Source organism: Eucalyptus grandis, chromosome 3, assembly GCF_016545825.1.
Source record: "Eucalyptus grandis isolate ANBG69807.140 chromosome 3, ASM1654582v1, whole genome shotgun sequence".
Lineage (NCBI taxonomy): Eukaryota > Viridiplantae > Streptophyta > Magnoliopsida > Myrtales > Myrtaceae > Eucalyptus > Eucalyptus grandis.
In genome coordinates, this window is record NC_052614.1 from 39,775,293 (window position 1) to 39,793,083 (window position 17,791).

The 17,791-nt window shown below is 35.6% G+C and overlaps 1 protein-coding gene across 1 annotated transcript; it reads left to right on the top strand.

Moving 5' to 3' along the window:
* Positions 1–9,036: 9,036 nt before the first annotated feature.
* On the top strand, positions 9,037–13,486 carry LOC104415291 (probable receptor-like protein kinase At5g18500). Its single transcript, XM_010026564.3, has 8 exons — positions 9,037–9,591; positions 10,080–10,733; positions 10,815–10,919; positions 11,353–11,475; positions 11,566–11,736; positions 11,839–11,968; positions 12,167–12,379; positions 12,945–13,486. The coding sequence occupies exons 2-8, from the start codon at positions 10,093–10,095 to the stop codon at positions 13,080–13,082; spliced, it is 1,521 nt and encodes a 506-aa protein (XP_010024866.2). The 5' UTR covers positions 9,037–9,591; positions 10,080–10,092; the 3' UTR covers positions 13,083–13,486.
* The last annotated feature ends 4,305 nt before the right edge of the window (positions 13,487–17,791 follow it).

Genomic DNA, 17,791 nt, shown 5'->3' on the forward strand with positions numbered 1-17,791 from the left:
TGCGGTAATATTTTGAAAAGTATGCCATATGAGTCGCAATTAAGAGAAATTAGAAACAGTGATGTTTCAAAGAAACAAGGTCGTTTTGCGTTTGTTGATGTGTTCAGGGTGTCTTTTGTCATAAGCCGACTTGTCTTTCTGCAATATGATTGGCTATGTCATGTTGCATTCACTTGCATCTGACTTGTCTTTCTGCAATATGGTTGGCTATGTCATGTCGCATTCACTTGCATAGACGGAAAATTTAAGAGTGGGTATTTTGTCCCTCGAATTAAACTTCATGAAATTTTTAGTGTCATTTGAAAAGTATGAACATTTTTATCTCTTGAGTTGAAGGTTCGTGAGTTTTCTTCTTTGTGATTTGGCCAAATATGTGTGATGTAACTCAAATCCTTGAGATTTGATCCACTCGAGGCACCATGGACTAGTCCTGCATGCTTGAAGCTATTTTTAGCTAAAACGAATACAAAGAAGAAATACCATTTATTATGTGACTCAATACCTTTTCTTTCTTTTTTTTAAGGGAAAGAAAATGGTATTGTGTGGCTCTAGGGCTGTGGTTTTTTTTTTTATTGCTTTGACAAGCCTGTCTTCAAACATGACTAATCAAATAAAAAGTTATGGACTTACGGCCTAGTGCTTTTCCTTATATACACTAGTATAGTTGTCCATGCGTTCCATCCTTTTTTTTTTTTTTTTTGAAATTTTATGTTTATTAAAACTCCAAATCCACTCCTGCATATTCAATTTATATGAGGATTGTAGTTTGAGACTTATAATTGTGATGATAATAATGAAATTGTACGAAAAATATCACTTGAAAAAATACATTTCATTTAACATTTAAGTTAATATTACGTGCTCATTTTACATATACATCTCGCTCTACACTCACCAAACACCTCCTACTGTATTTTACAAAATTTGAATTATTAGGAACTTATTTATATTAAATTCAACTCAACCGTTTTGTTCTTTTTTTTTTTTGAGTAACTACTATCCTTAAGTACCATTAACTCTAATATTGTATGTAACTACCCGTTGTCTTTCATGGAATCGAAGTAAATTTACTCTCTACGGTATATCATATTGCAAGCAACCAAATTTATTTCTCTCTACATTTTATTCTATTGAAATATATGAGTAGATTTTTTCTGTAGATACCTTAAATTACATATCATGTATCACGATGTACGATACTCATTTTCACGTAAAATTGTAGCTATAGAGTTAATTATAGTAGTTATTACTTTATATATTACTGAATAGATGTAGTGTGTATGGATATTTCAATATTAAAAAAAAAAAAAATACTAGGTCAATTTGCTACGTATTCTCAAGAGATTTTTCTCTAGACATTCACTTTTCTTAAAAAAACTCTTAAGTTATCATTTTTTAAAGAAAAGATACCCTTAGTCAAAACTTCATACATTTAATTTGCAAATGTCAGTACTCATTACTTTTGATATTACTAAATAGACGTAATGTCTATAATATTTATTTATTTAAAAAATTGGTCTTAATAATTTTTTTTTTAAATTGCATTCTCACTGGTCCGTTTTATATCTTTATTGTCAAGAGATATTCCTTTGAACTTTCACATATCTTGAAAAACCTCTAAATTCCATTTGATGAAGAAAATACATCCTTCGTTAAAATTAATACATTTAATATGCAAAATCACTAGCATTGTATATAATGCGACTAATCCCATAGATAAGTCTTTCTAGTTATATAGATGTTTTTCCTTTGGCAAGAGATATTTTTTCCTTGATAATCCATAGGCAGTAATATAGAGGCCTAGTTGCCTAGAGGTCTATAAAACTCTCTACAAGTTTTATAAATCGATTAAGCCTAGGCATTTAGTTTGCATGGGTGGCAATGACTAGACCTATCAATGGGTGGGTTGGATGGGGTTGGATCGGATCGGGTCGTGTCGGGTTCGAGTCAAAGATCCAACCCAAATCGACTCATTTGTCATAGTGTAAAATTCTTGACTCATACCCGACCCATTTAACCGAACTTAAGAAAGCCTATTTCTTATGATTTTTTTTTAAAATGATATAGCTAAAATATTTTCATACAATACAAATGTAATGGATAGTTTTTATAATTTTTTAAAAAATAAGCCCTCATTTATTTCTTGGAAAATATTTTCCAAGAAGTATTTTTTCAAAGGAAAATTACAATATTTTTTTGGTTTTTGCTTGAAATCTGAAAAATAAATTAGTAAATATTTTCCACCGTTTAGTATGAAAAATATGATTGAATTTTCCTCCATGACTCCTTTTAATATTTATTTTTATTTGCAAAAAAAAATATTTATAATTATTTTTATTTTTAAATCGATTTTTTAAATATATTTCTATTCTTTTCTTTTTAAAAAAAAATATAATTTTAATTATTTCATTTTTATTTTTTTCCTTTTTGCTACTATCCACACGCGAGCGCGAGCTTGCTTGACATTAGTGAGCTCAAGCCTCATCAAACGCAAGGCCGAGTCCTCGCCAAATTGACGAGGTTGAGCTCACTTGACGCCATTAAGCTCAAGTCTTGCCAGTCATCGGTGACCTCGAGCCTCGCTTGGCCGGTCATCGACTATCACCATGCCGATTGTTGCCATGCCGGCCATCGGTTGAGGAAAATGGAAGAAGAAAGAAAAAAAGAGAGAGAGAGAAGGAAAATAGAAAAAGAAAAAGGAAATATAAAAAATAATTATAATTTCAATTTTTATAATATATATATAAAAGAAGGCTAAAGAGGGAAAGAGAAAGTGTGATCCTTAGGTTGAAAATGGGTTCTAAGTCTAACTTATTTAAGACAAATTTATTTTAGGCTTTCAATTTTTAAACTTATTTAAGTAATATTTGTAATATGTAAATGACCCATATATGATCCATTTATGCTTTAAATGTGTCATATATGGATTTAAGACCTATTTTGATAGATCTAATAATGAACAAAAATAGTTTTCATGCAGTTGGCAAAGATATAGATGTTCTCTCGAATGCTTATTTGTTTATATCATATTAAGGATAGGGAAGGAAGCGACCCCCTTTGGTTATCGTTGTAAAGGTCACATACATCATAACAAAATATACGAATTGAATCATAATTGCTTTGCACCACACATAAACTGTAGTTTTGAGGTTGATGAGCTCATCACCGCAACCCCACCAAGATGCCTTCAGTCAGTTAGTCTTTCCACATGAGATATGTTATGACTAGGTAACGCAACACAAAACATTTCTCTTGTGACATAAATTGCACTTGAGACCTCCTGTACAATAGGCGATCCATTTTATCACTAGGTCAATCGCTTGGCGGTAGCACACAGTTTATTTGAATAAATTCACAACATCCGTTCGGCAGACCTGCTTTTATCGTTGGGCCGTCTACATTCTGAAGGCCCAAAAAATCACAAGATGGGCCCATGTAAGTCTTCCCCGATTAAATGCAGGTTCTTATTTTCAGAAAAGTCGTATCTGGCCGGCCAAAATTTTTATTGTTGATTCGACGATTACGTGGCAACTCTTGGTTTTGCATATTCACTTATTAAAAAAAGATCGTTTTGCATTTTTGTGTTTATGGGCTGCTAACTCTGTGACCGGTGCATGCGTAATATTGAAATTATATGCTGAATTTGAATTCTTCAATCAAACCCGACTAGACCCAAATGCAAGTCAAGATGTCCCGATCCAAATGATCTCCATATTCGTACAATTGTGAATAACAATAAATTGGTTTCCCAAATGGAGTCGCCCGAAAAGGAATCGATTTCATGTTTCGTTATATAGGTATTCCTACATAGGGGTTTGGTCTAAATTGCCTTGTGCGTGTTATCTGCGTCGGAAGTGATGTTACCATGTAGGGCATGAAGGGTGTGATTTGCTCATGATATCTTTAACCAATCCAATAATATTGAAGCCGATTAGATTTTGTACACTCATCTGCGAAACTGAGTCATTGTTTCGTGAGAAATCATGTGAAGCTACATACTGTGAGATTGTTTAACTCGAGTATGTTTGTAACTTTCATTATGTCGCTTAATTTATAACGAAATTTTCACCGTTCTCTCTTTAAAGTAGGTCACTTCGAAGTAAAACTATTATTCAACTTATTCTTTTCTCCATTTATTATGGTATTCAATTGCTTATTTTCGTAACACGGACATATTATCTATTTTCGATTTCATCAGCACTTCTTATTTTCTCCTTAATTTAAATAGTTTTCCTCTGAACATCCAGGAACTTTCACACTCGTAGGTTATGCGGTCCCGGCAATAGAAACATGACATGTATGTCCTGCCTCTAATCTCGCTTTGTTAATGGCACCAAGAGGATTAGGTGGAGACAATTAGGTTTGTTATGCCAGAATGATTAGCACTTTTTCTTTTTCTCCGAAGGAGACGGTCCAGGAAAAGAAATAAAAGTGATTTGAAACGTGGCTAATCATTATGTATCGCATAATATCATTCTAATTAGACGGCTTGATATCACCCCCTAACTACCGCAAAACATATTGCTTCCTCAACCACTATATTGCATAATTAAAATAAACCATACAATATAGTCATCATACGTGTAGACATTTCGAATCACTAATCGATGCGCACACAGGCCGGTGAAAATTCTTGACGTCTCAACTGCCCGTCGGAGTAGGAGGAGATCGGCGGTTCCTTCCCCGGAGGCTTCCCTCGACCTAACTCCCAACACCAGAGATTCTTGCTCGTACCATACTGCAAAAATTCTTATTCTCGCGTCTTTATATTATTGAAATTTTATCGACATTTTTACATTTGGTGGGTCCAATTTGTTTCCATTAGAGCCCCTTTTGAATTATTCGTGCACCCACATAATCCACGAGTCAGGAGCTGCCGCTTTCTTTGAATTCAATGAGAAGACAAGGAGAAGCTTTTTTTTCTTGATTTATTTGGGAAGGGACCTCAAATGATTGATTACTATTTCGATTTTGTAATTTGGGGAACTGGGGTCTGATTGCTACATTTTGCCCTAGAAGAAAAGGTCGTTCAGGTCCCCCTGGAGGAGAGCCAAGGCAGGCGTGAAGTATTTTATTGTCGAATTTTTCAATTTGGGTATCACACGATGATTTTGCTCGGTTGGTGCTCTTTGAGGTTGACTCTTGTCCTTCTAGTTCTTCGAACTTGGAAGCATGTATCCATTTATGTTGATTTAAATATATATAACAATTTCCTTTTTCACGAAGAATACATATAAGAAAAAATAATTGGAGAATCCGGGGAGGATCCTGTCTTTCTTGGAAGCATGCCTCTGGTCAGATGCAAATCAGATGGATAGAAGCAACCTAAAGATTTTTTTATTACTAGACTTAACTGGTACTACCATTTGGGGTTTATTTAACTTTCTGCCCTTTGTCTCGAAGATTTTAGTACCGATTTCTCAGATACATAGGCAAAAGTAAACATGGGTTTAAGAATTATAGATTCAACATAGCACGTGGAAATCTATCGTTGAAGCCAACAAGCGAGGTGAAGACACGGCACTTCGTCGGACTGTTCTGGAAAATCGCTGCGGTGATTAAAAATGTCCCTTGGGTTAGTATGGCACACCTGACCTAATCCCCAAACATATGATTGTCGAAGAGCTTTCCAATCCCGTCTTGAGGCTATTCAAATTCTGTGCTTTCGACTACTTATTTATTTTTCAGGGGTGCATGCGTATGGCAAGCGTTTCTAATGTCTGAATTCATAAGGATCTCAAGCCATGTGCTTCACGTTGTTCAAGATTTCTTAATCAAAGAAGCAATATTTCCCTATCATCTCTTGAGTATTCTTTCCTTTCCATGCACGCAGCTGATGAGATGCATTTAGTATGAATTAAAAGTGAACAAAAATGGAATAAGGCTTTGATTAAATACCAAGGGGGAGGAGTATGAAAAGCGAACGTCGCTTTCATCATTGAGTTAATTATTATAATAATGATGATGATGATAAAAGCTTCATTAAAACCATGAAAGCAATGTGTATGGCGTTCATCAGGTATGCTGGTGGATAGTCATTGTAATCACGAGATATTATATTGAGTAAGAGCTACTTTTGTACGCATGCATGCTCCGAAACCCTAATTTTGAATGATAAAGATAACTGCGGTGAACTCAAAGCGTGTCAAAGTGGAGAAGGAGAACCTCTAGCTGACCACTTTTTTAGTGCAATTTTTTCCTTTTTTCTGTCAATTAATTTGACCTGAATTTCCTATCTAAATGCTGTTGTTTGGAGCCATTTACTGCCTTTACTTTTAGAAAATTAAGATCTTAGCTTAAGCTTTTTGAATGTTCCATTTGGTAATGTATGCTTAGTAGTCCCTTTTTTTTTCAACCCAACCATATATTATTTTTGGAATTTCTACTATAATTGAGTCAGTTATATCATATATAATCGAAGTTTTGCATGTGTAGAACAACAAACTACTATGTGTAATTATCAAACTTTTTTTGTTTTCCTAAACCTCATTTCAACGTTTACAACATAAAATGGTTTTTGATGTCATTTGAATTCTCCATATACTTTCTGCGAGAATATTAAATTTATTACTATTTCTGCAACTTGTTTTTCATTTTGAAGTCCACTAAACGAGTTTGGATTTTTATTATGACCATTGCCAATGCGAGAAATAATTTATGCGCTCCTAATTGGCTTGCTAATATATGGAAGAATTTGATCACAAAATGAACTCCAAACACACATGTGACTCATTTAATGAGGCGCGTGTAAAGATTTTTCTATACAGGTTGTAAATGTGCCGTATATTCCGGAAAATTAATTGAGATTTTCATTCATTCTCCTATGTCATATCATGTCGCTGCGAGACCATAGAGATTTGAAGATGAATATGCTAGAATAGATAAAAAGCCTCACATCTCAAAACTTTCTGAAATCCGGTTGGATTCAATGTGATTAGTCCATTTATTGAAAGGCTGTAATACCATCCACTTTAACTTTATAGAAAGCGCGTTAGTTAAGCTTGGCTATTTTCCAACGAAAGAGCCATTTGTCTGGTACTGTTTACTTTTTCTATGGGGCCTCTCAAATGTTCCTAAATTTTCATTTTTTTTTTCCATTTTTTTGACCGTCAAAGCGGGAATTTGTCTTAAATAAGCAGAAGTCCAATATTTTAGCTGGTCACTTTGCAGGGCCCCAAAAAATAAAAAACGAATGAAAATAAGTGTCGGCGAAAAAAAGAAAGAGAAGAAAGTTAAAAGAAAAACCGGGAACCATGTTAAAAATAGCCAGGTGCGTTATGTTCTCTCACTTGACTTTTCAACGTCTTACCTTACTCATATGTTATATATAGATGCTCTATGGGAAGAAAAAAAGCCTGCAATGACTGGTAATTAAGCAATAATTCCTAGGGCAAATTGGAGAGAGACAAAATGCTTGGCTACACGAAACTTTTCTATCACATCCACCTAGCTTAATGCGGATATATATGTTCGAACATATTTATAAAATTAAATAGAACGAGTCTTGAATAAGGATCGATTATCAATATGCAGTACATAAACTTGATTGATCCACGTAGATGAAAAGGCAAGTTTCAAGTGTGAACAACTTTTTATTACATTTTTTTTCCGGGTATGATAAACGAGATAATTCGATGTAATGATATAAAAGTGCATATTATCCTCTTCTTACGTTGACACCCTCTGCATTAATAGAAAATCTAATCAGTTTTCTGGTATTTAAAGCTGAGCCAAATTAATTTTCAATGTTAATGTAATCCTCCATGAGAAAATTTCTAGCATTTTTATGTTGAAAATGACCAATTGAGCATGTCACCCGAATGAACTGGCATGCATATTCAAGGCCTTTGTATGTTTGATTATTCCATCTTTTCTTTATTTCGTAACTTCAAAGTAACAGTAATATCACTATCAACGAAAAAATAAAAAAAAGTACTAGTAATTTCGCCATCATCAAACAACAAGGGACCTTGCTTTGAAGCAAGAAAACACTGAAAATGTGCAAAAATAAATAAAATAATAAATAGACAAACGAAATAAATGAGCTATCGACGTGGCTTCTGAAATAGAGAGAAAAGTTTAATAAAGACCATGACCACTGAAAGCACAGTTTTACTTACCTCCTTAGTCATTCATTCCTCATTTGATTATATATATATATTCTTTATTTTTCATGTAGAAATTATACTATAAAGGATTTAGAGCTATTGATGCATTGGTAAACAATTAAGGGAAAAAATGGGATTACCAAAGCACAATCTTTGGTCATTTTTAAGTGATTCGCCATCCAATTAGAATATTAATATTTGGTTTACAGTTTTAATATTCATAAGAAGTGGCATTCTTTTTTATGCCTTGTGAATATTTCCCCCAAAAAGAAAAAAGTAAATCGAGACACGGTATCGACTTATGCTTTCTTTCTCTAATTACTTATATAAAAAGATTTTCTTCTTAAGCAAGACTAGTTAAATGTAGCTTGAAACTACTACGAGAGAATTGCTTCTGGGTGTCAAGAGTAACAAATACGACAAACCATTGTCTGTTGCTAGAGATAGAGAACGTTCCTTTTTTTTTAACCAAAAATTCACAAAGTTGACAAAGAGAATGAAGGGAGACTAATACTAATAATAAACCTGTGGGAAACTTGCAGAGGTAAATTTGATGTCCCATCCTACAAAATTAGACCTCCCATCCTTTCCACTAAATCACCCTTTGACATTTCTGCGGGCACACCGGTTGTTTGTCCTTGTAGTCATAACCAAACCCCCTGGTTTCTTTAACTCTCTCTCTCTCTCTCTCTCTCTGTGAGAGTCACCCTGGATATGAGTGGAAAGATTAGATTTTGGAGAAATCAATTGGGTTTTTATCATATAATAATAGTGATTCAAAGGACCAGGGCCCCACGCCCAGCAAGCAAATAGTCTTTCTTTTTAGAGCTAAACTAATCAAAGTGTCTGATTATCTGTCACCTCCAATACCAAAAATTGAGAATTAAAGAAAGGGAAGGGATAGGAGCCCCGCAGCAGCAGAGAGAGAATATTGAAGGGAGGAAGGAGAGAAGTTGCGAAGAAAGTTTCCATTTTGACATGCCCTTGGCTTTGAAAAAAACGTTGCAGGGTTGCTGTTATATGTATACGTGACGAGTGCGAGGCATTCTTCTTTCTCAATCACCTACCACTGATAACTCCACTCTTTCTTCCCCTGAGATAACCCCTCCCCCCTACCTCAAATCCTAAATTCCTGTGCCTTTTTTGGCTCTCATTTTGTTTTGTTGCCTTTAATACCCTGCACAGGCAAGAACAGATTGCTGCTTTTCTTGCTTTTTTTCCTTCTGGGTCTCATAGAGTGCCTGAGGAGATTCATTAGAAAAGCATGGGTGTTGAGCTGAGACTCGGACACCCATTTGGCCAATAGAGGGAACCCAGATAGGAAATGTGAAGGAGATCCCTTGGTTTCATTGACATTTGGGCTCGTCTTGAAACTTGCATAAGTCGCTTTGTTTAGCTTTCCAAGTTGGTTAGGGTTTGAATTTGATACGTTGCTGGCGGTGGGCTGTGTTGACAAGGCATTGCGGAGCAGTTCCGGGAACAGGTACTTATTCGAGAAGGTTGACATTCGTGAGCAATCCTGTTTATCGTGTATCTGGGGTCTCATTTGGTGTTTGTCTGCTGGTCAATTTGCTATTTACGTTTGCTGAGTACACAAATTTCAAATTTTGTGTTTCCCGGATTTGCGAAGTTCAACTCTCTCTTCAAATTTTGTGTTTCCCGGATTTGCTTCAACTCTGCGGTTTCTTCTTGATACCAATCCGTCGGTGTCGGCAGTGTGAGAATTAGTACTATAAGGAGGTAATTTTAAGACAACTCCCCATGTAAATTTTTTGTGGATATCGAGTTAGCAAAGGCTTGAAAATCATGTATTTTCATATCTGCAATCTTGCTATAGCTTCTGGGAATATGCAAAGTCCGGTAAGAGGTTAAAATGTTTGTGAGATCATAGACTATATAATCTTGTGCTAATCAAGATCTTTATGTGGACTCCCAGTAATTAGTCTTGTGTTCTATCTCACTATCCAACAGGCACTAGAGAGTTATGCCCACGAATCTTAACGAGGAACTCTCGAAGAAAACATCTGTTTTTGGTCTCAAGGTGTGGGAATTGGTAGCAATCCTTTTTGGAGTCTTCGTCTTAATAATCATGGTGTTGTCGCTCTGCCTTAGCCTTCGCAAAAAATCCAGAGGGGCTAAAAACCTTCTGCCTCTTACCCAAATTCCTAAGGTCTCGAAGGAGATAAAGGAGATTAGCATTGATGAAGCTTCAGCAAATAATTTTATTTCCCATGAAGGCATTATTCATGTGCTCAATGATAAGTACAGCGATAAGGACTCCGAGAAGGCATTGGCCTATTCAAAGAATGGAGATACCGGCAGTCAATCAGGCTCTTTTACTAACATTGAGAAGGATGGTATCAACTCTCAGTCGGAGGGAATCCATGGGAAAGTTGCTGCTTACCAGCCTTCCTCACATCTAATAACTACACCTTCACCTCTCTCTGATCTGCCGGAGTTCTCCCACCTTGATTGGGGCCATTGGTTTACTTTAAGAGAGCTGGAAGTAGCTAGTGGTCGGTTTAACAAGGAAAATGTCATTGGAGAGGGTGGATATGGAGTTGTTTATCGTGGTCGCCTGGTTAATGGGACACCTGTGGCAATCAAGAAGCTCCTCAACAATCTGTACGTTGGATGTTAGCCTGTGTCTTTTATGGGTATTAAGTGAACTATGTCTTGCTTTTCTAATACGATGATTTTTTGAAGGGGGCAAGCCGAAAAAGAATTCAGAGTAGAAGTTGAGGCCATTGGTCATGTGCGGCACAAACACTTGGTTCGACTCCTTGGGTACTGCATTGAAGGAATTCACAGGTATTGCACATAGATTTCTGGATCTGTCTTAGTCATATTGATTTCAGAGCATTTTCAAAAGGTCTCAAAATCTAACAACTCTATAGTTCAATGACACGAGTGGATCCACATAGCTGACCCTAGTTAGTGGGTAAAGGCTCTGTTCTTGTTGATGACAACTCAAACTAGAGCATATTGGGCGAATGCGCATTCTATCTTATAGTGGGTAAAGCTCTATTGTTGTTGATGACCCTAGTTGCAGGGTATGATTTTTCTTATGCATGCTGGCTCATGCATTAATATAACGAATTTGTAAGTTAGACTATTTGTCTTTCTCTAGGGCCTGATTTTGGCAACAATTAAGATTCTGTTAATTTGTACAAGATGGAGCAGGGGAATCAGTATGGGTCATTTGTGTTCGCTCATCTGTTTATTTTTCTTTGATGAGCTGTAGGTTGTTGGTGTACGAGTATGTCAACAATGGAAACCTAGAGCAATGGCTTCATGGAGCCATGCGTCACCATGGGTATCTTACCTGGGAAGCTCGCATGAAGATTCTCCTGGGCACTGCCAAGGCGTAAGCCATTAGCATCTTTAACGCATGACAGATTTGCATTTTATTGGGTTTTTTGTTGTTTCAGTTCTGAATCGTAATTAAATGTTGCAGATTGGCTTACTTACATGAGGCAATTGAGCCAAAGGTAGTACATCGGGACATCAAGTCGAGCAACATACTGATTGATGATGATTTTAATGCAAAGATATCCGATTTTGGCCTGGCGAAACTGCTTGGTGCTGGAAAGAGTCACATCACAACTAGAGTCATGGGAACTTTTGGGTTAGTTGTTTTTTCATTATATGATTTTGATGACCAAATCCCTCTCAATTTCCTGGTGGAGGATTCCTGATTATTTCTCCATCCACTTTGAAACATTTCCAGGTATGTAGCACCAGAATATGCCAACTCTGGGCTATTGAATGAGAAAAGTGATGTTTACAGCTTTGGAGTGCTCCTTCTGGAAGCAATTACTGGACGAGATCCTGTAGATTATGGGCGACCTGCACCCGAGGTATGCAAAAATCATCTGTTCCCAATTCTAACGATGAGTCCTGAAAGCACATTATGTATAGTTTCCCTGAACTAGAAAGACTAGTCTTATTTGTATGATCAGACTAATCTATCTGCAGGTTCTCTCTGCAGCAGAACCTTTTATTAGGTTAAATAGATGTCACTATTTTCTGACTCGATCCTTTTTGGTCCTTTTCAGGTGAATTTGGTTGACTGGCTCAAGATGATGGTTGGAAGCAGGCGTTCTGAAGAGGTGGTGGACCCGAACATTGAGACAAAGCCATCAACAAGTGCCCTTAAACGAGCCCTTCTGACTGCTCTGAGATGTGTTGATCCTGATGCCGAGAAAAGGCCAAAAATGAGTCAGGTTGTCCGGATGCTAGAGTCAGAGGAGTACCCGATACCCCGAGAGGTTGGACTCTTAACTTCTGAAGTCTCATTTGAGTCTTGATTTCTTGAAAATACGATGTCAAAGAAAAATGCCAGTCAGTTTTTAGCAAGTATGAATGATTCCTTGATTTCTTGAAAATAGGATGTCAAAAAGAAAAATGCCTAAGTTTTTAGTGAGTATGATCCCATATCGGATGACACCATTGAGTGCTCTAAAATTGCTCGTATAATACTTCTTATTTTTTGGGCCAAAGCATGCATATTACTTAGTTGAGGTGGTTTTCTCCGAATTTGGTAAGACAGTTTAGTTTATTTAAAGTCCAGAGTTTGTTAAACATGCAAGGGCGAGTGTCTTTGGAGGACTTACCTTAACCCTTAATCAAAACTTTGGTCTGGGAGACATTGTTCAGTGGCTCGTTGCAGAATTGAGTTGCTCTGCGGGGAAAAAGATAATCTGACTGATGGATCATTCTTGAACACACGCCCTTGTGGTTCATGTGTAATTGCAAATCAAGCTACCTTTACACATCTGTCTCCAATTAAAGTTATATAGCTTTTGCTTAAGGGTGATTTGTTGGCAAGTTCAGGATCGGAGACGTCGGAGGAGTCAGACTGGAGCTGCAGAGACAGAGCCTCGGAGATCCAGTGCTGAATTGGATCAGAGCGACGCTTCAGATTTAAGGTCAGACGCTCGAAGGAATACTGGGCACAGAGAAAGGGGCTAATCAAGACACTATGCTTGGATGGAGGGGTTCCCGATCTCTGAGTTTAGCTGATGGCATTCTCTCTGCATTTCGTTTCTGCTTTACAGCAAAATCCGAGATCGAGGAGCTGAGAGCAGAAGCACTTAATTGAGGTTTTAGGAATTTGTGGTTTGAGTTTGCAATATATGATTGTGGTATTGGGCAATCTTTTTTTTTCTTTCTTTTCTCTTTTCAGGAATGAAAATGGCATGATTGTAGGATGTCTTTGCCATTGGTATTGTTGTATAGATGGGGTTCTTCCTCTGTCTTCTGATTTTTCCATCATATCCTTGTCTTGCTAGTCCCATACATACATCAGATTGAGAAACAGAATTTTATGACGATTTGGAGGAAATGAAGAGTATTACAGCTGGGTGTTAAACGAACCGAAAACTGATGAACCGAACCGAATCGATATGGTTCGGTTTATTGGGTTATTCATATGGTTTGTTTTCTCTTGCTGGCTTACGCATATGTTGATCGGTTTCTTGTGACAAATTTAGAAGGAGATTCTCCTTATTACAAGGATTAACAAGACCCCGTGGTAATGGAGGCCAACAAAGAATTTGTGCCTGCCACGTTTGAGAAGAGATTGCTTACTTCATTACAAGGATTACAACATAAGTTGTGGTAAGAGATGATGTCATCTTGTAATGGGATGCAATTACATAGTTATTAAAAGCCATGATAACAGGAATAGAGCCCTATTTTTGCCTAAACTCCTAAGCAAGAGTTGGTGGAGCAAACTGTGAGAAGGACCTCCTTCAAAAATGTAGACCAACCAACCCCCGGATCTTCAATCAAGGAAAAAGCAAAGGAAAGAAAGTGAATCTGAAAATGTGAATATGTTATGTTCATGTATATGTGACAGTTGGAGAGGGGTATTCTTTATTGTGAGGATAAAATGCAAAACACATATGATATGGTAAGAGATGACATCATCATATCATGCGTGAGAGAGACCGATTCATTCCATTTCAATTTTTGGTACATGGAAGCCAATAATATATTAGTAAGAGATGATGTCAACCTTGGCCAAAAAAAAATAAAGAGAGGACTTGCACAAATCCGTTTTATTTTATGTAGGTTCATGCCAGTTTGGTATGATAAGACACAATGGGGACAAATGGAAAATAAAAAATCCAATTATTGCTCTCCTTTTCCTTTTTCCTTTTTTAAGAAAACGCATATCGTTTCCGGTTCAATCAAAGTGGGGGAGAATTTCTATCCCACATGTAATTCACCATCTTTTTTACCAAAATTTATTTTGCTGAATCCATCCTATCTACGTCACTAAACATTGGATTCTCTATTGGGATTAATCGATATTGTAATTTACCGTCTTGGTCTATTAAAATGTTTCTTAATTAGTCTAATCTTTGAGGATCCGTAATAAGGAGGTCGCTCAAATCTATTTTCTAACCCTAATTCTCATATATATCCTCAGAAAGTGCTTTCAAATTATTTGTTTTTTGTTCTCGTTAAAAATTTCATAACACTCTATCTTTGTCACGACAAGCACCTGAGTTATTGGACCTGCCTTTGCTGTGAAAAGCTCATGATTTAAGGAAAACATTGGATGAAGGCTGATAGGGACTGAATAGAGTATATCTATATATGACAATAAACTCGAATACATAACTTTAAAAAAGAAACCTTATTTTGAACCATCATCGCAATCGTTACCCCTCCTCCTCCAAGCTATCCCTATATTGATGATGACTGCCGCTATGGTGTCGAATGTCGGCGGAGACTGTGCTTGTGCCAGTCACCTCTATCATGGCCTAGAGTTGAAAAGAAAAAAAGAAAAAATTGTAAAAAGTTATCCATATAAGTGCTGGCATTGCTATATAGGATAATTGACGTTCATATCATTGATTTCCCATTAAATCGATTGAAAGGACTATAATAACAAATTGTCAAAAATTAGGTCAAGCTTCACTAATTGTTGGGCGAGGCTGGTTGGTTGCTAGTCGTCGCTATAGCCTAGTGACCAACTAGAGGAACACATAAAGAAAAAAAGAAAGAAAAAAAAAAGAAAGAATTTTTTTTAAAAAGTTTATAAAAATAAATAAAATTTTAAAAAATGTAAAAAAATTATCTACATCAACATCGGATATGCCATGTAAGATTGTTGGCACTTACTAGAATGCTAAATCAGCAATTTGTTAAAAATTTTAAAACTAAATTGACAAATCATCAAAATATTTAGAACTAATTGGTATAATTGAAAGGTTTATAATTAAATTAGCAAGTTAGCTTATATTGAATTAAAGATTTAAGATTGAGCAAAATTTAGTTTTTTGGATAATTTTCTGACTAAATTGATAAAAAGGGTTTGATCATAATGCAATGTTAATCACTGAAATAAGATTTAAGATTGATGCATGGATATGGATTTGGTAATTTAATTCTTATTTGAAGTCATTGATGATATTGTATTGTTCAATAAGTTTAACATTCCCCAAGAATTTTTTCCCTTGGATAATTTTCGTTGCTGACGGCAGACAAGATAGAGTACGTCAACAGATTCTAGACAATATTGGGGAATAGGAGGTGATGACCTATCCAAAGGGTTTGATCATAATGCAATGTTAATCACTGATATCTTGCAATAAGGTGCTTTACTTTTATTTCTGTTGGAGATGTTCTAGGTCTATGCATGGATATGGATTTGGTAATTTAACATATCGTTCCTTGTTTTGAATGGTTGGAAGAAATTATGTTCTAAAGAGATTCATTTTTAAAAGCTTTATAAGCAGATAATAAAGACAGGTCCAATCTAAAATCTTTATTATTGGTGAGCTTATGCAAATTTCGGTTCCTTGTTTTGAATGGTTGGAAGAAATTATGAAAGATCGCCAGATAATAAAGATAGGGAATCTTTATCCTAAAATGAATGAACATAAGTTTTGGCACATTTCATCTAGCTACATCCTTTGTATACAATATTCGTCCGAGCTTCAATGAAGAAGGAAGCAAGGAGAGGAAAATGAATATTGGGACCAAAATCATGAAGGCCTTTTAATTGAACATACGACATGAATTTCTGTTTCAGCTAGAAAAGAGAAAAAAAAGGCAAACCCAAATTGAAAAAGCGAGAGCTAGCAAACCTAGTTCTTTTTGTCCTAAAAAAGTTAGAATTTCAAATTCATGTTTTTGAGTGAATTTTCACTAGTTTACATAAATGGAAAACTTATAAATGGGTTATTTGATCCCTTAAATAAAGTTCATTCATTTTATTGGTCATTACAAAATGAGGATACGTTTTTTTATTTTATTTAATTTTTTTATGGTATGGGTATATACCCATGCGATTTTTTTTTGGACTATCGCTGGTTGCATTATAGGTGAAACTAATTTTAATGTCATTGAAAAAACTGCGAAAAAATTTCCAAGTTCGAGATCTGCAGAAGATAAAGTCGGTTAAATGTCTTCCTTCCTTTTATGCGCATTTCAATATTTCTTTTATGGTCTTCAATATATCTGACTTTCCAAAGTTTCAGTTGCCAAACCCTCACGGACGAGAATTTGGTTGTTAGTGTGGCACCGTCATTGATGGTAAATAATGGTGCGGTCATATTGCCGGGGTTTCATTTCATAATTGTAAATCGCCATAAATATAAGAAAACTAGTATAAATAAACTTGTAAAATGCCCTTCCTCATAAAATGTTGCCAATTTGAAATAGATATGTTAGCAAGCTCAAACTTTACGCTCCCTCTTAAATCTAGAGGTGAGCATAGTCCGGATTGGGCCAATCCACCACCTAACTTAGGAATCAATCAACACAATATTGGTTTCTAATTTTTGGGACCAAGCATTGACCATGTTGAACCTAGGACAAAGGACTGGACCATCTCGTGGGTCTGGTCCAGCTCTAAAGTTAACCTCAAACCAATCGATTCTTTTTTATTTCGTTTTTTTGCAAATCTTAAAAGGACAAACTACTGTACATTGAGTTGAATTCGATTCAAAATATACCTAAATATTAGTTTGTTGTTTTACTTCTTATTTTTTTTCATTTCTTTTTTTGCAGAAAGTAGAAGAATTGGTTGAATCAAAAACGCAAAGGAGGTTCATGGCCAAGGATAAAGATGTCTGAGTAACGGTTATTTTAGAATGTACCAACTGTGTTAGAAACGGTCTTAATAAGGAATCAAGGGGTGTTTCCAAATATATTACTCAAAAGAATCGCCACAATACGCCTAGTTGATTGGAATTGAGAAAATTCTATCCCTATTGTTACAAACATAAGATTCACGAGGAGATAAAGAAATAACTCGAATCAAGTGCCTGTGTGTCACTCTTACAAGTAACACGAAAAGGATATATTCTATATATACCATATTATTCTATATATTTTCATTTTAGTTAACATAATATAACTAACTAAAAAAAAAAAAAAAATAAAATCCTATATTTTGAATTTGAAATCTTTTTGGATCAAATTGAAATAGGATTTTGAGGATAAGGAATAAACAAACCATGGAAAAATCCAAGCGACTCTTTCTTAAATCCAAGCGATCTTTTTGTAGGCATTTGCCCACGATCTAATCGGGAATCAAATTGATTATAGAAACATGAGTTTAATTAGTCGATTTATTAGTGAACAAGGAAAAATATTATCTAGACGGGTAAATAGATTAACCTTAAAACAACAATGATTAATTACTATTGCTATAAAACAAG

What these genes read in the sequence shown, in the direction of transcription:
- LOC104415291 (XM_010026564.3), top strand. Translation starts at nt 10,093, where the DNA reads ATGCCCACGAATCTTAACGAGGAACTCTCGAAGAAAACATCTGTTTTT. An exon ending in AAGAAGCTCCTCAACAATCT is followed by an intron (nt 10,734 to 10,814) that starts GTACGTTGGATG and finishes GATTTTTTGAAG; the next exon opens with GGGGCAAGCCGAAAAAGAAT. An exon ending in AGAGTCATGGGAACTTTTGG is followed by an intron (nt 11,737 to 11,838) that starts GTTAGTTGTTTT and finishes AAACATTTCCAG; the next exon opens with GTATGTAGCACCAGAATATG.